The sequence below is a fragment of the Calidris pugnax genome, unplaced genomic scaffold, assembly GCF_001431845.1.
Source record: "Calidris pugnax isolate Ruff unplaced genomic scaffold, ASM143184v1 scaffold27, whole genome shotgun sequence".
Classification (NCBI taxonomy): domain Eukaryota; kingdom Metazoa; phylum Chordata; class Aves; order Charadriiformes; family Scolopacidae; genus Calidris; species Calidris pugnax.
Window position 1 is genome coordinate 4,814,113 of NW_015090893.1, and position 20,063 is coordinate 4,834,175.

Consider the following 20,063-nt stretch of genomic DNA (forward strand, 5'->3'; position numbering starts at 1 on the left):
AGATGATGTAGTGTCATCTAAGTCAATTCCTTTCCATACTACTTACAGTTTTTCTTCTAACTGTGCTACTTTTCCTTTTGAATGCTCTAGATTCCGTTGCACCTCCTGCAGCTTCATTTCCATATCTTCCTGCTTTGCAAGTGCAGTCTTAAAAAAACCAAACAAATATCACCTCCAAAAAGAATTTTTTTTTTTTTTACAAAGTATCTAAGTCAATCGTCTAAGAGACAGTGGTAAACTGAAATTAATTCATAACTACAATTTAATGAGAGCTTTTGCTACTATGCTAAATGTGATTCAAAGTATCCTTCTGTAAAGTTATCTGCCCTTTGTTAAAAACAAACACCACCCTCCAAGAAACGCAAACACGTATACGAGCTTCAAACTATACTGGCTTTCAAAGAAACTAATAATCTGACCAACAGATTGATGTTGTTATAAAGGTATTTCTAGGCTTCCTTATGTTAACTCAGATTTACAGCAAAATCAACAGCAAAATCAAGAACACTCATTGTTTGATCTTTCTTTGTTTCTCTATTTTCACTCTACAGAAAACAGAAAAATCTAGCCGGTTGAGGACAGAACAACACACCATCTGTAATTCTGTTTTAAGCCCTTCATTGTCTGCTCCTGAGCAGCTCAGAATTACTACCCTGAGCAGTGCAAATGGTCATACCTTTTCCTTAGCATCCCTCTTGTTTCTGAGCTTCATTAACTCCATGCATAGGCTGCTCATTTTCTTCTGCACACCATCTTCAGACAGCTTATTAGAGATTAAGAAAAAACCACCAAGCTTAGCTTTTTCATATGAGTTACTCTTCACACAACCTTTTAAAAGTATCCCCTCCCACCCACAGCATTGGTCTCTACCCATCCTTGAGACAGATTTTAGCAGGTCCCACTCTCTCGAGACAGAAGAGCATAAGATCCCAAAACAGACTTGCTCTATCCCTATGGCAATGAAGGGCCACAGGGATGCTGATCAGCAACTAGAGTTTCCTCTTGCACAGGAAGCTTAATAGTAGCAAAGTCAAAGCAAATACATGGTTATTTGTCTGAATACCTTTGATTTTAGTAGTTCATTAGCTCTTGTTAGCTCCAGAAGCTGTTTTTTCAGGCATGCAATGTTTGCCAGGAGAGATGTTTTCTCCTGAACGGCAGCACTCAGCTTTGCTTCGGTTTTAACAAAATCCTCATCCAGAGCCTTAAGTTTTTTATCCTGCTCTCCACGCTCTCTCACTAATGCACGGATCTAAAACAAAAGAGGCATTTTCTTCATTTCCTACCATTGTTCTTAAATACCAGCATTAGTTTATGCCTGTTATTTTTCCTTGAAGAGGTTAAGTATCCAAACTGTATTAACTTTCATTCAGAATACACATCTTTGATCTTCATTCACAGGAAAAGACGTAACACTATCACCAAAAACATCTATTATTACACACAGCAGATTTGCAGTCCTAACATTTCATCTGAGTTATTTTGTGCTACTGAGCCAGTAAAACACATTAAAGTTATAATAGTCTTAGCTTCAACTTGCAAGAGAAGCCAACAAAGAAACTAATAATCTGACCAACAGATTGATGTTGTTATAAAGGTATTTCTAGGCTTCCTTATGTTAACTCAGATTTACAGCAAAATCAACAGCAAAATCAAGAACACTCATTGTTTGATCTTTCTTTGTTTCTCTATTTTCACTCTACAAAAAACAGAAAAATCTACCCAGTTGAGGACAGAACAACACACCATCTGTATTTCTGTTTTAAGCCCTTCATTATCTGCTCCTGAGCAGCTCAGAATTACTACCCTGAGCAGTGCAAATGGTCATACCTTTTCCTTAGCATCCCTCTTGTTTCTGAGCTTCATTAACTCCATGCATAGGCTGCTCATTTTCTTCTGCACACCATCTTCAGACAGCTTATTAGAGATTAAGAAAAGCATGATAAGTAAGGTAAGTCATGATAAGTAGGAATTCATGCAATTCCATTAACAAACCAAATGTTTTCTACATAGCACAACATTTGATAATCTCTACTCTACATATAGCTATTTGCAAACTACTTGTAGGATATGTTAAGTAAACCAGGCTAATTTTATGAGCTTGTATTTTTAATTACAATAAGTGGGAAACATACTACAGGATTGCACTCACATACCTCCTTCTCCAGTGCCTTCTGTTTCTTTTTCTCTTTCATAAGGATAAAATCTTTTTTAGGCTTCAGAGTCCCGTTAGCTGGCTTTTGAAAACAGATTTATTAAGAATATTTGAGCTGATTTCTAGCTGGATACTGATTTAATAACACAGTCAAATATAAGAGTGAATGCCTTCATGTAGACAATACTATTAAAGATACACATACAAAATACAAAGCCGAGGCCTCTCTCCCACACACAACGCAGACACGTATAGGGTAGGATAGGTTTTACTACTGTACTTTCCAACAAAAGAGGCATTTTCTTTATTTCCTACCATTGTTCTTCTTAAATACCAGCACTAATTTATGCCTGTTATTTTTCCTTGAAGAGGTTAAGTATCCAAACTGTATTAACTTTCATTCAGAATACACATCTTTAATCTTCATTCACAGGAAAGGATGTAACACTATCACCAAAAACATTTATTATTACACACTGCAGATTTGCAGTCCTAGCATTTCATCTGAGTTTTGTGCTACTGAGCCAGTACAACACATTAAAGTTATAACAGTCTTAGCTTCAACTTGCAAGAGAAGCCAACTCTCCTCTGGCTGTGGAATGGAAAGACAAAATGTGACATTTGAGACACAAGGCATAGATTAGGTCAGAGAAACGTACTGATAAAGAAATGGTAGCTGCCTCATAAACTTTCAAATTATTTAAACTAGGCAAAAATCTTAGCAAACAGTTGTTAAATGAAACAGAGCCTTTTGGGAGCTGAGAACACAGGACTTGGCTCTTTTTTGTTTTTAAAGAGAAAAGACTGGTTGCATAGCTGTTCACGATAAGTAGGAATTCATGCAATTCCATTAACAAACCAAATGTTTTCTACATACCACAACATTTGATAATCTCTGCTCTACATAGAGCTGTTTGCAAACTACTTGTAGGATATGTTACGTAAACCAGGCTAATTTTATGAGCTTGTATTTTTAATTACAGTAAGTGGGAAACGTACTACAGGATTGCACTCACATACCTCCTTCGGACTTGGCTCTTTTTTGTTTTTAAAGAGAAAAGACTGGTTGCATAGCTGTTCACGATAAGTAGGAATTCATGCAATTCCATTAACAAACCAAATGTTTTCTACATACCACAACATTTGATAATCTCTGCTCTACATAGAGCTGTTTGCAAACTACTTGGTACTGATAAAGAAATGGTAGCTGCCTCATAAACTTTCAAATTATTTAAACTAGGCAAAAATCTTAGCAAACAGTTGTTAAATGAAACAGAGCCTTTTGGGAGCTGAGAACACAGGACTTGGCTCTTTTTTGTTTTTAAAGAGAAAAGACTGGTTGCATAGCTGTTCACGATAAGTAGGAATTCATGCAATTCCATTAACAAACCAAATGTTTTCTACATACCACAACATTTGATAATCTCTGCTCTACATAGAGCTGTTTGCAAACTACTTGTAGGATATGTTACGTAAACCAGGCTAATTTTATGAGCTTGTATTTTTAATTACAGTAAGTGGGAAACGTACTACAGGATTGCACTCACATACCTCCTTCTCCAGTGCCTTCTGTTTCTTTTTCTCTTTCATAAGGATAAAATCTTTTTTAGGCTTCAGAGTCCCATTAGCTGGCTTTTGAAAACAGATTTATTAAGAATATTTGAGCTGATTTCTAGCTGGATACTGATTTAACAACACAGTCAAATATAAGAGTGAATGCCTTCATGTAGACAATACTATTAAAGATACACATACAAAATACAAAGCCAACGCCTTTCTCCCACACACAACCCAGACGTGTATCAGGGTAGGATAGGTTTTACTACTGTACTTTCTTCTAAGCTTTATTCTGAATGGAGAGTTCATTACCATTGTTACAGGAAGGAAATTAAGAAGCTTTGACACATTAGCATCCCCATAACTCTACAAAAAAACCCACTTTAATCTCTTAACCTCAGGTTTGTTTGCAAGATTTCATCCTACAACAGGACATCTTACACAGGAGTATTAGTAAACTGAATTATTAAGTCAGGATTATAATTTTTCAACTGGATCAGCTATGCATCTTCAAATCTGTGTCCTCACACATTGCACTGAGAACCTGTATATACAGTATCATCCTCTCTTTGTTTCTTTTACCACTAGGTTTCTGCTCTGCCCCATCCACTGTATGAAAGCAGAAACACAATCTCCTTAAAAAGAAGCAGCTGCACCCTAATTATATGGTGAGCAAGAGGCAAAACACCCCAACATCTTACACAGGAGTATTAGTAAACTGAATTATTAAGTCAGGATTATAATTTTTCAACTGGATCAGCTATGCATCTTCAAATCTGTGTCCTCACACATTGCACTGAGAACCTGTATATACAGTATCATCCTCTCTTTGTTTCTTTTACCACTAGGTTTCTGCTCTGCCCCATCCACTGTATGAAAGCAGAAACACGATCTCCTTAAAAAGAAGCAGCTGCACCCTAATTATATGGTGAGCAAGAGGCAAAACACCCCAACACAGCAATACGAAAGACTCTGTAGTCCCCATCACACCATTCACAAAGACCCTGCAATTTCATTTTTCCTTCTGGATTACCAAGGAATACAGACACAATAATGTGTTTTATAATTTACTCAGGTAAGTTAATAGGAACTGTATAAAGGGGCTACATAATTTAACTAGTCACAACGGGCTTTAACTGGAATTTAATAGTGCTACAGATACCACAGAAGAGTCTTACTGTTGCTCCAAGAGATGCAAGTCTCCTTCCAGTTACAGGGGTAAGTACACTCTTCTCACTGCTCAAATTTGTCTCACCTGAAGGATAGTGAAAAGAATGGTGAAGGAAGAGGGTGTGCACATATATGGTGAGAGAAATTAAACCACACAAGCTCAATCAGCTTTTTAAACAAAAAACAGAATGCCACCTGATTACTAGACAATCCACTTTACAACTCAATACCAGCTGCTTTCTCATTACAGTCATGCAGTTCAATATTAGTCACCTGCAAGAGTTTAGAGAAAGACTACCAGATGACAGTCTGTTTTGGGAATTCAGCTTCTGCCAATTTCCCCCCCCCCACCATTCAGATCTGTGCTGTCAGTTTTCAACTGAGGGATGTGTTATATCTGAAAAACCCATGAAAATATCCATGAAAACAAGGTTAGTGAAATAGTTAAATAATTTATTTGATTTCCAGAGGTCAACCTAAAGGTAGTCTAAAACCTCCAAAAAAGGTATTAAAACACAACAGAGCAAAGAGTAGGGGTAGTTATTTGCACTGGTGATCCCTCTGTATATCACATATTCAGTCAAAAATATTCCTAGAGGCTGGTGGTTTGTTCTACTGTAGCTCCTACAAGCAATTTAAGAACCATAGAAAGCAAGCAGTTTGCAGGATTAGTCTAGAAATATTTAGGGCAACGAACAAAGGAATCGAGCAAATTAGTAACCTACAGATTTCTATCTTGTTATTTCACCAACCTGCTTCAGGTGGGTGTTCTCCTCCTTCAACTTCATAACATGCTTGATTTTTTGCTTCTGGTTCTGGTGGCCAAGTAGTTTAGCATATGCATCGCTGAGTTTATTCAGTTCTTCTTGGGCTGCACCATGCTCGTTTAAGAGTGCATTCTTCTCTGCTTCAAATGCATCTAGTTGTTGCTGAAATACATATTGACTCTTTTAGAAATCTTTAAAGACAGCTTTTTTACTGAACTGAAATCTACAAAGAAAGATGTGTCTGGGAAGGGGAATAGCAGGCCCAAGGGATTTTAACTTAGGAAGCCATTGCCAGATAAATCCCTTAGAATGGGAAATAGCTCAGGAGTAGAACTTGATGCAACTGCACAAGTTAATAGATACTAATAAACATCTACTTCATAACACACCTGAAAAGGCTTAGTTTTGTTATGTAACTCTTCGTATAGATTACGCCAGGTCTTGATCTCTTCTTTTAAGCTAGAGGTCACATCTTCATTTATGATCTTCCTAAAGAGCAAGAATTTTTAGGAAAAGAATTTAGGAAAAGCAAGAATTTCATTATGTTCATTGTTATTTCTCAGCATGTCTTCCCACTAAAACTTTAATGTGCTACATAACATGCATGTTCCATTTGAGAAAAGTCACCTTGATCTTTCCACTTCAAGTTGTCTTTTCAGGTCTTCAGTTCTCTCTTCCAGTTCTTCCTGAAGTTTAGTCACTTGGGCAAGGCAAGACTCTTTTGTTCTCTCTGTTTCTGCTTCTTTTAGTGCAAACTTAGTCTGGACTTCTAAAAGCATCCTGAGGAAAATATCATCCATCCTTAGTGAACACTTACAATTTTTTTTTTTTTTTACACTACTTAAAATCTGAAAATGTAAGTAACCATGATTGAGAAGCTCCTAGTGAAATCATAGAATTGTCTAGGTTGTAAGGGACCTTTAAGAATATCTAGTCCAACCATCAACCTAACTCTGATAGAAAAAACAGAAGAAAACCATACAACACCCCCACACACTTTCCCCATTACTAAACTAGGTCTCTAAGCACTACATCAACCTGTTTTTTGAAAACCTCCAGGGATGGTGCCTCAACCACTTCCCTGGGCAGCCCATTCCAATGCTTAACTGCATTTAGTAGACCGCAATTAGTAGAAGAACTGAAATACAGGTTTGCACAACCAATGCTAAGAGATAAGAACAACAATACAGAAAGCAATCAAATTCAACATGTACAGATTTTTTAACTTCCCCTGTGAGCAAGCAAGCAATGTTTTTCAAGCAAGGAAAGTTCATATGTTTGTTAATTATGACTGTTTAATGTCAGCAGCTTTTAGTGGAAGACACTTTATTTAGATTTTACATGCAGATGTTTGCTCAAGCAGAAACTAGTCAAGACTCTTCAGTGTTTATGTACTCAAGGGTTCAAAGACTCGATACCTAAAGTACTGCCTTCCCTCTCCAGCCTCAGCTGCTGTGTTTTAAAATAACCTGGGCTAAGATGTAATTGTTCTTTGGACACTCTTAGTATACTGGCTGTGGGTAAATAAAACAGCAAAAGCATTACCAAACTTCAGAGAGGTGTTTTAGAAATTAAGACAACAGAGTTGGGAAGACCAGAAATGCCCAATTAGGTTTGGCCAAAACAGTGTTTTAATGCAGTTGAGGAAGTCATTTACCCACATTGAACAGCTGAAAGGATTAGAGCTGCTGACTTCAATCCAGAAGCAAGCTGGGAACTACAGGAAAAGAAGTAGGGAAAGAAGTCTTCCAGCACATACAAAACATGTTCCTAAAGCAGCTCATCTATGAGCAGTGACCACAGTCGCCTAGTACAGGTGATAGTACATCAGGACCTTTTAAGACCAAACGTCCCCCACTTCCTCAAATAGTTGCTTGCCCACAGCAAGGGACTTCCCCAGGCTGTGTGCAGGGAGCTGGAAGAACAACATACATCACTAAGGTGCTGTCAGACACTCCGAGAAACATGTCCTCAGCCAGTGCCCTAAGGCAACTTCTTGGGTGCTTCTACTTAGCAGCTGCACTGTGGTGCTTCCAATTAGGCAGAGGCATGTCCTTTGTTTACCACCTCAGCATTAAGTACTTGCTTGTCTGCCCCCAGGGATTTTATTTGTGGAGCAGTTACTGTAACTGGTATTTCCAATAAAGACAATATTCCAACATAGTTAAGGATTTCCCTTTTCTTATGTTCCACATAAAGGAAAAAGCAATTGATGACCAATTAATTGGTCTTCTCATACATATAAAATTAATTTTGTCTGACATTTTCAACCCTCTGCACTGGGAAAAAGAAGAAACTTAAGCCAAATACTGAATTCATTTGGTAGAGCAGCATGTTAAGTTCTAGCTCAGAAGGCAGGCCTTAGCTGGTGTGCTTTAGCTTAAGGAAAAGCTTGTCTATCTTGTACCTTGCACATTCATCTTCTGCTTTGTTTTTAGCATGTTCTGCTTCCTGAAGCAGCTGCAGGTTATCTTGGCCTGTTTTTTTTAGGTTGGCAACTTCTTCTTGCAGAGAGGTGTTCTCCAGCTTAAGACTGCATATTTCTTCAGCTGTTGTTTTCTTGTAGCTAGTATTCCAATGCAAATAAAAATCTTGTTACTTTGGAAAAAATACAGATTGAACTGTTCAGGCATTACAAAGGCAATACAAGCTCATTCTAACAAATAGAAAAGAGGTTTTGTTATCTGGAGATGTAACAGTGTTCTGGCACTGGAAAAAAACCACAATTTAAAAAAACCCAACAAACACACAAACTTTTCTCTAAAGCCATAAGCAGTAACATTATGACAAATTCTGCAATACAGATTTTTTCACATTTTGGTAGATTTTTTCAAATACAAGAGACCTACTACATCTGAAGCTCACTTTCAACACTTAAAGACCCACTAATACAGCTTGCATTGGCAAATATCCCACTGGATCCTTCATGGCTGCCTTGCATACTTCTCAGTAACAGTATCGTTTTTTAAGAATTTCCACAACTTGATTATTTTGAGAGTAAAGATCTGCAAGAACTGTAGAAAAATCATCTCAATTTGGTACATTTTAGAGCCTAAACAAAAAGCCTTTTTCGCAACAGATTTTAGTGCAAAGAGAACACCATTACCAGTTACAACTCTCATTGAGATTCAAGAGCACTTGAGCATTCTGATTGGTTATACTTCGGAAGACGAAACACCCAGTTTTCTGAACTAGATACTGATTATGTCGTTACACTTGACTAGTACTCCAAAGGAATAAATTAATGTTTTAATGCCATCAAATACTCCACCACAAAATCCTCTGCTCTAATGCTGTACCAATGCTCACATAGAGTCCACATCCTAGGTCTTAATTAAAGTTAAATACCTTTCAAACTCATCAACAGTCTCTCCAAGTTTATGCAATGTATTCCTATGTTCTTCTTGGATTTGCGAAACAGCATTGCTGTGCTTGTCATTGATTTGCTCCAACTCGGCATTCTTCCTGAAATAAAAATTCAGCATTCCATGCTGGGGGTAAGCACGTCTGAACACATTAGCAAAAGCTGTTATCAGCTATAGAAGGCTCACAGTGGCAGCAATAAGTTAGTTGTGACAAACCAGTAACTTCTCTGCCACAGTTTCTCATGTATTAAAGCATATCTTCATAGCAGATTTAATGAAGCATTTCCCCCTCCCCTTATTTTCCAAGATATCTATAGAATAGATTGAATACCTAATAGTAAACTTGTAATATGTGAAAGGAAGAAACAACTTGCTTTAAAGTCTTTGCTAGTCATTGCCCTGCCCAGGGCAGAAACATCCAATACCACATGCATGTACCCTCCCCTTCACAGCAATGTCATTTTATTTTAGTACTGGCATCTCAAGCAAGTACAAGCACACTAATTAAACAGCTTTAAGACAGTAGCAAACTGATTCAAGTCACTCAGCTAGATTAGGTGTAATCACTATCAAGTGATGGCCAGCAAGAAAAATTTAGACCTGTTCAGGTCTCTTTAAAACCCAAATTAGGCTCCAAAGCTTTTTTATGCTCATGACATAACATTTTTCCTTCCAAAGCTTTAGAATCAGAAAGCTATTTCACAAACCCTTTCAACTTTACTTCCATCTGTGCAAGTTCAAGAGCTTGAGATTTGATTTCTTGTTCCAACCGCTTCACCAACTTCTCAGCTTTCTTCTCCTTAGCATGTAATTTATTCAGCTCATTCGTTACATCATTCAGCTCTTCTTCAAGAAGGTGTCTCTCACTTGTTACCTCATCTTGGAACTCCAGTAACTTCTGGTGCATTGATGCAGATGACTCCTGCACGCCAGAGTATCACAGATTTTATAACTACCAGTAGTTTTCTAGATATTGAAGTCTAATTTGCAGTGTTTAAACTTTAAAGCATGAGAATAAGGTCAACAGGAAGAACCAAAACACCCATCATACCAGCTATGATTCTTCAAGATATTGAACCACAGAGTTTCTGCGTGCCAGCACCCACTTGTACATTCCTGAGATAAGACCCTCAACAACACAGCAATCTCATGTATAACCAAAACCAGAACCTTTAGTGCCAGTCATTGGGATTAGAGTCTACTTTCAGACTAATTCTCAGTGTGTATTTACCTTCTCTTGTTGCAGCTGAGAGACCACCTCCTCATGTTTCTGAAGAAGTTTTTGGTGTTCTTGTTCTTTTAAGACAATTTTTTTTTTCAGGTCTTCTATTTCAGCATTCATACTCAGGAGTTTCTCTCTGCTCTCAGACAACTCTTTCTCTGCATAGGGGAATTGCCAATATAACATAAATTCCCTTCTCTATCTTCAAAGAACTACAACATCTATTCCTCATAGTACTTCCATTCTAGTTTTAAAATTAATTAGGCAAGGGTGGAAATAAATCCAAACTACATTTTTAACCCATCTGGAAAACTCCTCAAAACTGGCTCAAAGTACACAACTTAAAAAATAATTTTAAACTGCAAGAATCTTTGGATCAAGTCATTAGCCTTCATCAAAACAGCAGTGTGGCTGTGGAAAACAAACTAAATGATTTCCCCAAAGCTTCTTCCACATAGTATTAGCACACACAAGCCAACTAGCAGACAGAGAACTGAGCACCAGTCTCAGGCTTCAGAGTCACTGGTGAAGGATTCCTACACACATTAACAGTATCTCAATGAACTTGTGCACCAGCTGCTAACAGTGGATTGAGACGATATTGTACAGCTTCTCAGTGAAGAGTAAGGAACACCATGTGTTCAGCTTACAGAATAAAGCCATTCCTACTATGGAAACAATTTCATTTCTGTTTTATTTACCTTACTAACCCTCCATGGAAATACAAATTTAGACTTAACAAATGTCAGATCCAAGGTAGTTTCTGTATTGTTGGAAATATGACTACATGGTTTCAGCTGCAGCTCAGAGACACGACTTTTAACTTGGAACGAACTGGTCTAAATTGACATTTTAAAACAAACTTATCTGAGATGTCTTAAGACATGTTAAGTGTCCCTTCTAACTCTAACAGCTCTATAATTCTATGTCAGAGATCCCACACACGTGAACAGCATCCAAGCACTAACAACTACCTTTTTCTTGTTGAAGCAAGTCACACCTTTCATTAAGTTCTTTTATCAGTTTAAAAGATTCTTCCTCTCTTGTTTTGAGGGTATCCTTCAGGACCCCAATATCTTGGTCTTTCTTTATCACTGTCTCCTCCATCTGGGCAACATCCAGTTTGTATTTCTCAACTGTTTCTGCAACACTACTGTAGGAAAAAATTCAGGCATCTGTTAAATTTTGTAAGCTTACAGAAAACAAAAACACTTAGGAGTGTTGGTTTCCAACAGGAAAACTGCCTTCTACTTTTCCAGACAAGTTTTTGCAAAATACCTGATTTTTACCCCCCCTCTATTTCAATACTGTTAAACAGAGTTGTTGCCAAGGTTCTACTTAACCAGTCATAAGCAAGGCTGTCTTTTACCATCTTTTGACTTATGAATCCAACTCATGAACAATCTGTTGTTACCTGAGCTCTGTGATATATTCCAGGAGTTTTTCAGTGTCAGACTTTTCTTCAACTTTCTCTCTCTCAGTAGCAGACCTAAAACCAGGAGATTTTTCATGATGGATCTACTTAAATTCAAATCTTTTAAGATATGTATCTTCCTTCTCCACCCCATTACCCAAGAGAACTACACACATATCACACTGGAATACAAAGGGTTGAGATGATATGGTTTGTCTCTTGCAAGAAGGTTAGATACAAAATATGTTTGTCTAGTACGTTCATTTTATAGCAATACAGCAGTTCCTAAAACTTCATCCATCAAATTTGTTCCAGGTCACAAATACTAATAATTTCTGTTCCTACTCAGGAAGGAGACAGCCTGCATTTTTCCCTAAACTATGTGCTTATTAAAAGGTATAAGCAGGCAGGCACAGCTAGATGATGTAGTGTCATCTAAGTCAATTCCTTTCCGTACTACTTACAGTTTTTCTTCTAACTGTGCTACTTTTCCTTTTGAATGCTCTAGATTCCGTTGCACCTCCTGCAGCTTCATTTCCATATCTTCCTGCTTTGCAAGTGCAGTCTTAAAAAAAAAAAACAACCAAATATTACCTCCAAAAAGAATTTTTTACGAAGTATCTAAGTCAATCGTCTAAGAGACAGTGGTAAACTGAAATTAATTCATAACTATAATTTAGTGAGAGATTTTGCTAGTATGCTAAATGTGATTCAAAGTATGCTTCTGTAAAGTTATCTGCCCTTTGTTAAAACAAAAACAAACACCACCCTCCAAGAAATGCAAACATGTATACGAGCTTCAAACTATACTGGCTTTCAAAGAAACTAATAATCTGACCAACAGATTGATGTTGTTATAAAGGTATTTCTAGGCTTCCTTATGTTAACTCAGATTTACAGCAAAATCAACAGCAAAATCAAGAACACTCATTGTTTGATCTTTCTTTGTTTCTCTATTTTCACTCTACAAAAAACAGAAAAATCTACCCAGTTGAGGACAGAACAACACACCATCTGTATTTCTGTTTTAAGCCCTTCATTATCTGCTCCTGAGCAGCTCAGAATTACTACCCTGAGCAGTGCAAATGGTCATACCTTTTCCTTAGCATCCCTCTTGTTTCTGAGCTTCATTAACTCCATGCATAGGCTGCTCATTTTCTTCTGCACACCATCTTCAGACAGCTTATTAGAGATTAAGAAAAAACCACCAAGCTTAGCTTCTTCATATGAGTTACTCTTCACACAATCTTTTAAAAGTATCCCCTCCCACCCACAGCACTGGTCTCTACCCATCCTTGAGACAGATGTTAGCAGGTCCCACTCTCTCTTTAGACAGAAGAGCATAAGATCCCAAAACAGACTTGCTCTATCCCTATGGCAATGAAGAGCCACAGGGATGCTGATCAGCAACTAGAGTTTCCTTTTGCACAGGAAGCTTAATAGCAGCAAAGTCAAAGCAAATACATGGTTATTTGTCTGAATACCTTTGATTTCAGTAGTTCATTAGCTCTTGTTAGCTCCAGAAGCTGTTTTTTCAGGCATGCAATGTTTGCCAGGAGAGATGTTTTCTCCTGAACGGCAGCACTCAGCTTTGCTTCGGTCTTAACAAAATCCTCATCCAGAGCCTTAAGTTTTTTATCCTGCTCTCCACGCTCTCTCACTAATGCACGGATCTACAACAAAAGAGGCATTTTCTTTATTTCCTACCATTGTTCTTCTTAAATACCAGCACTAATTTATGCCTGTTATTTTTCCTTGAAGAGGTTAAGTATCCAAACTGTATTAACTTTCATTCAGAATACACATCTTTAATCTTCATTCACAGGAAAGGATGTAACACTATCACCAAAAACATTTATTATTACACACTGCAGATTTGCAGTCCTAGCATTTCATCTGAGTTTTGTGCTACTGAGCCAGTACAACACATTAAAGTTATAACAGTCTTAGCTTCAACTTGCAAGAGAAGCCAACTCTCCTCTGGCTGTGGAATGGAAAGACAAAATGTGACATTTGAGACACAAGGCATAGATTAGGTCAGAGAAACGTACTGATAAAGAAATGGTAGCTGCCTCATAAACTTTCAAATTATTTAAACTAGGCAAAAATCTTAGCAAACAGTTGTTAAATGAAACAGAGCCTTTTGGGAGCTGAGAACACAGGACTTGGCTCTTTTTTGTTTTTAAAGAGAAAAGACTGGTTGCATAGCTGTTCACGATAAGTAGGAATTCATGCAATTCCATTAACAAACCAAATGTTTTCTACATACCACAACATTTGATAATCTCTGCTCTACATAGAGCTGTTTGCAAACTACTTGTAGGATATGTTACGTAAACCAGGCTAATTTTATGAGCTTGTATTTTTAATTACAGTAAGTGGGAAACGTACTACAGGATTGCACTCACATACCTCCTTCTCCAGTGCCTTCTGTTTCTTTTTCTCTTTCATAAGGATAAAATCTTTTTTAGGCTTCAGAGTCCCGTTAGCTGGCTTTTGAAAACAGATTTATTAAGAATATTTGAGCTGATTTCTAGCTGGATACTGATTTAACAACACAGTCAAATATAAGAGTGAATGCCTTCATGTAGACAATACTATTAAAGATACACATACAAAATCCAAAGCCAACGCCTTTCTCCCACACACAACCCAGACGTGTATCAGGGTAGGATAGGTTTTACTACTGTACTTTCTTCTAAGCTTTATTCTGAATGGAGAGTTCATTACCATTGTTACAGGAAGGAAATTAAGAAGCTTTGACACATTAGCATCCCCATAACTCTACAAAAAAACCCACTTTAATCTCTTAACCTCAGGTTTGTTTGCAAGATTTCATCCTACAACAGGACATCCTACACAGGAGTATTAGTAAACTAAATTATTAAGTCAGGATTATAATTTTTCTACTGGATCAGCTATGCATGTTCAAAGCTGCGTCCTCACACATTGCGCTGAGAACCTGTATATAGAGTATCATTCTCTCTTTGTTTCTTTTACCACTAGGTTTCTGCTCTGCCCCATCCACTGTATGAAAGCAGAAACACAATCTCCTTAAAAAGAAGCAGCTGCACCCTAATTATATGGTGAGCAAGAGGCAAAACACCCCAACACAGCAATACGAAAGACTCTGTAGTCCCCATCACACCATTCACAAAGACCCTGCAATTTCATTTTTCCTTCTGGATTACCAAGGAATACAGACACAATAATGTGTTTTATAATTTACTCAGGTAAGTTAATAGGAACTGTATAAAGGGGCTACATAATTTAACTAGTCACAACGGGCTTTAACTGGAATTTAATAGTGCTACAGACACCACAGAAGAGTCTTACTGTTGCTCCGAGAGATGCAAGTCTCCTTCCAGTTACAGGGGTAAGTACACTCTTCTCACTGCTCAAATTTGTCTCACCTGAAGGATAGTGAAAAGAATGGTGAAGGAAGAGGGTGTGCACATATATGGTGAGAGAAATTAAACCACACAAGCTCAATCAGCTTTTTAAACAAAAAACAGAATGCCACCTGATTACTAGACAATCCACTTTACAACTCAATACCAGCTGCTTTCTCATTACAGTCATGCAGTTCAATATTAGTCACCTGCAAGAGTTTAGAGAAAGACTACCAGATGACAGTCTGTTTTGGGAATTCAGCTTCTGCCAATTTCCCCCCCCCCACCATTCAGATCTGTGCTGTCAGTTTTCAACTGAGGGATGTGTTATATCTGAAAAACCCATGAAAATATCCATGAAAACAAGGTTAGTGAAATAGTTAAATAATTTATTTGATTTCCAGAGGTCAACCTAATTAGCAAAGACACATATAAAGCTACTTTCAGAAGATCGTTAGGCATGGTTTTACAGCTGCTATCCCCTTGAGCTAGAAGGCAGGCAGAGAGCCTCTGCAACACATAACATTTTCTAAGCAAAAACAGAATAGTAACAGCATGTAAGCACTAACAATTGTAGCATTCAAAGATACTATGCCATTGTGTTCTGTGCAACTTTTAAGACTACTTACTCTTCTGTTTCCTAATCCGTTGGTGTGTTTCAGAGGACAGAGAACTTTTCAGTGCATCTGAAGATCTAATATCACAGGTTTCTTGCAGTGGGGTACATACTAGAAATGAGATTTTCAGAAAAGCAGAGAACAATTAAGGTAAGCAAGAAAAAAAACCCCAACCCAAACAACCAACAATTTGAGTCTCAGTTCTCAATCTCTACATAAATGTTAAGAAAATATACAGCACGCATGGGGGGAAGGATTCTTTTATTACACTCCTAATAAAAGTAGAAACTGATTTGCATATACAATATTGCAGAGCATCTTAATAGCCATAGCCATGCATTAACTTCCATAAAGAAAAAACCCAAACGGTTAGAGAATCTTAATGCTAGTTAGTGAAAAAGCCTGTCTAAGTCTAAAATGTTAAAGGATAAAAAGCCAACTTCTTAAAAAAAATCTTCTTCCAGTTTAGAAGAGACTAGTTATTGAATGCCAAACTTATCCTCCAAAGAACTAAGTTACTTAAACTTTGATTTAAAAAAAACCAAAGTTTTTTAAACAATTGACTTTAAGAGAAACAGCAGAGAACACAAAATGCCTACAAATTCTACATACAATTGCTGTTAGCCAGGCAGTCTCAAGCCTAATAAAAGCTTATCTACTTGCTTCAGCTTTCTGCAGATGAGATCAACTTCAATAGCAGAGAAGTAACAGTAGTAGAGAAGAACCCAGCTACGGCCAAAAGCTTATCGTGAGAAGCTTTTACTTTAGAAAATGCCCTGAGTAGCTTCCCTTATAACTATTTCTGTATGTTTCTTTTGTAGTTTTGTATCATTATACCAGGAGGCTAGCAAAACCTGATTTGTCACTGTTTTATTTACTACACAGCGTGTACATACACAGATGTGCTCACTGCTATATTTAGTGGCCGTTTTCCTCCGACCAGGATTCGACCTGACACGGGAATTTCTCTTCCTCAGGAGACTCCTACAAGCCCTCAGCTACGCGGCCCTCACACGGTGTTACCGGCAACTCCCCTCACAGGGGGAGCACAGGCAGAGGTGCTGGGACACGCTGAGGTAACGGCGGGCCTGTCCCCCTTCCCTCAGGCACGACCATGAAGGGCCGGGCCTGGGCGGGCGGGCGGGCGGACTGGCTCGCTCGCTCGCTCGCTCCTTCCCTCTCTCGCTCGCTCCTTCCCTCTCTCGCTCGCTCCTTCCCTCTCTCGCTCGCTCCTTCCCTCTCTCGCTCGCTCCCTCCGTCCCTATCTCCCACCACCCGAGGCCGGGATGAACAATCTGTTGTTACCTGAGCTCTGTGATATATTCCAGGAGTTTTTCAGTGTCAGACTTTTCTTCAACTTTCTCTCTCTCAGTAGCAGACCTAAAACCAGGAGATTTTTCATGATGGATCTACTTAAATTCAAATCTTTTAAGATATGTATCTTCCTTCTCCACCCCATTACCCAAGAGAACTACACACATATCACACTGGAATACAAAGGGTTGAGATGATATGGTTTGTCTCTTGCAAGAAGGTTAGATACAAAATATGTTTGTCTAGTACGTTCATTTTATAGCAATACAGCAGTTCCTAAAACTTCATCCATCAAATTTGTTCCAGGTCACAAATACTAATAATTTCTGTTCCTACTCAGGAAGGAGACAGCCTGCATTTTTCCCTAAACTATGTGCTTATTAAAAGGTATAAGCAGGCAGGCACAGCTAGATGATGTAGTGTCATCTAAGTCAATTCCTTTCCGTACTACTTACAGTTTTTCTTCTAACTGTGCTACTTTTCCTTTTGAATGCTCTAGATTCCGTTGCACCTCCTGCAGCTTCATTTCCATATCTTCCTGCTTTGCAAGTGCAGTCTTAAAAAAAAAAAACAACCAAATATTACCTCCAAAAAGAATTTTTTACGAAGTATCTAAGTCAATCGTCTAAGAGACAGTGGTAAACTGAAATTAATTCATAACTATAATTTAGTGAGAGATTTTGCTAGTATGCTAAATGTGATTCAAAGTATGCTTCTGTAAAGTTATCTGCCCTTTGTTAAAACAAAAACAAACACCACCCTCCAAGAAATGCAAACATGTATACGAGCTTCAAACTATACTGGCTTTCAAAGAAACTAATAATCTGACCAACAGATTGATGTTGTTATAAAGGTATTTCTAGGCTTCCTTATGTTAACTCAGATTTACAGCAAAATCAACAGCAAAATCAAGAACACTCATTGTTTGATCTTTCTTTGTTTCTCTATTTTCACTCTACAAAAAACAGAAAAATCTACCCAGTTGAGGACAGAACAACACACCATCTGTATTTCTGTTTTAAGCCCTTCATTATCTGCTCCTGAGCAGCTCAGAATTACTACCCTGAGCAGTGCAAATGGTCATACCTTTTCCTTAGCATCCCTCTTGTTTCTGAGCTTCATTAACTCCATGCATAGGCTGCTCATTTTCTTCTGCACACCATCTTCAGACAGCTTATTAGAGATTAAGAAAAAACCACCAAGCTTAGCTTCTTCATATGAGTTACTCTTCACACAATCTTTTAAAAGTATCCCCTCCCACCCACAGCACTGGTCTCTACCCATCCTTGAGACAGATGTTAGCAGGTCCCACTCTCTCTTTAGACAGAAGAGCATAAGATCCCAAAACAGACTTGCTCTATCCCTATGGCAATGAAGAGCCACAGGGATGCTGATCAGCAACTAGAGTTTCCTTTTGCACAGGAAGCTTAATAGCAGCAAAGTCAAAGCAAATACATGGTTATTTGTCTGAATACCTTTGATTTCAGTAGTTCATTAGCTCTTGTTAGCTCCAGAAGCTGTTTTTTCAGGCATGCAATGTTTGCCAGGAGAGATGTTTTCTCCTGAACGGCAGCACTCAGCTTTGCTTCGGTCTTAACAAAATCCTCATCCAGAGCCTTAAGTTTTTTATCCTGCTCTCCACGCTCTCTCACTAATGCACGGATCTACAACAAAAGAGGCATTTTCTTTATTTCCTACCATTGTTCTTCTTAAATACCAGCACTAATTTATGCCTGTTATTTTTCCTTGAAGAGGTTAAGTATCCAAACTGTATTAACTTTCATTCAGAATACACATCTTTAATCTTCATTCACAGGAAAGGATGTAACACTATCACCAAAAACATTTATTATTACACACTGCAGATTTGCAGTCCTAGCATTTCATCTGAGTTTTGTGCTACTGAGCCAGTACAACACATTAAAGTTATAACAGTCTTAGCTTCAACTTGCAAGAGAAGCCAACTCTCCTCTGGCTGTGGAATGGAAAGACAAAATGTGACATTTGAGACACAAGGCATAGATTAGGTCAGAGAAACGTACTGATAAAGAAATGGTAGCTGCCTCATAAACTTTCAAATTATTTAAACTAGGCAAAAATCTTAGCAAACAGTTGTTAAATGAAACAGAGCCTTTTGGGAGCTGAGAACACAGGACTTGGCTCTTTTTTGTTTTTAAAGAGAAAAGACTGGTTGCATAGCTGTTCACGATAAGTAGGAATTCATGCAATTCCATTAACAAACCAAATGTTTTCTACATACCACAACATTTGATAATCTCTGCTCTACATAGAGCTGTTTGCAAACTACTTGTAGGATATGTTACGTAAACCAGGCTAATTTTATGAGCTTGTATTTTTAATTACAGTAAGTGGGAAACGTACTACAGGATTGCACTCACATACCTCCTTCTCCAGTGCCTTCTGTTTCTTTTTCTCTTTCATAAGGATAAAATCTTTTTTAGGCTTCAGAGTCCCGTTAGCTGGCTTTTGAAAACAGATTTATTAAGAATATTTGAGCTGATTTCTAGCTGGATACTGATTTAACAACACAGTCAAATATAAGAGTGAATGCCTTCATGTAGACAATACTATTAAAGATACACATACAAAATCCAAAGCCAACGCCTTTCTCCCACACACAACCCAGACGTGTATCAGGGTAGGATAGGTTTTACTACTGTACTTTCTTCTAAGCTTTATTCTGAATGGAGAGTTCATTACCATTGTTACAGGAAGGAAATTAAGAAGCTTTGACACATTAGCATCCCCATAACTCTACAAAAAAACCCACTTTAATCTCTTAACCTCAGGTTTGTTTGCAAGATTTCATCCTACAACAGGACATCTTACACAGGAGTATTAGTAAACTGAATTATTAAGTCAGGATTATAATTTTTCAACTGGATCAGCTATGCATCTTCAAATCTGTGTCCTCACACATTGCACTGAGAACCTGTATATACAGTATCATCCTCTCTTTGTTTCTTTTACCACTAGGTTTCTGCTCTGCCCCATCCACTGTATGAAAGCAGAAACACGATCTCCTTAAAAAGAAGCAGCTGCACCCTAATTATATGGTGAGCAAGAGGC

The 20,063-nt window shown here is 37.9% G+C and overlaps 1 protein-coding gene across 1 annotated transcript; it reads right to left on the reverse strand.

Annotated features, from left to right (window-relative positions):
- Positions 1 to 42: 42 nt before the first annotated feature.
- Positions 43 to 19,415, reverse strand: LOC106891288 (hyaluronan mediated motility receptor-like). Its single transcript, XM_014947738.1, has 23 exons — positions 19,377 to 19,415; positions 18,449 to 18,637; positions 17,429 to 17,529; positions 16,748 to 16,971; positions 15,672 to 15,770; positions 14,987 to 15,063; positions 14,063 to 14,143; positions 13,135 to 13,323; positions 12,746 to 12,832; positions 12,115 to 12,215; positions 11,651 to 11,725; positions 11,211 to 11,389; positions 10,246 to 10,394; positions 9,722 to 9,936; positions 8,998 to 9,114; positions 8,057 to 8,215; positions 6,277 to 6,429; positions 6,039 to 6,138; positions 5,635 to 5,811; positions 3,707 to 3,787; positions 2,157 to 2,237; positions 1,064 to 1,252; positions 43 to 147 (listed from the first exon to the last, which is right to left on the reverse strand). The coding sequence occupies exons 1-23, from the start codon at positions 19,413 to 19,415 to the stop codon at positions 43 to 45; spliced, it is 2,967 nt and encodes a 988-aa protein (XP_014803224.1).
- Positions 19,416 to 20,063: the final 648 nt, after the last annotated feature.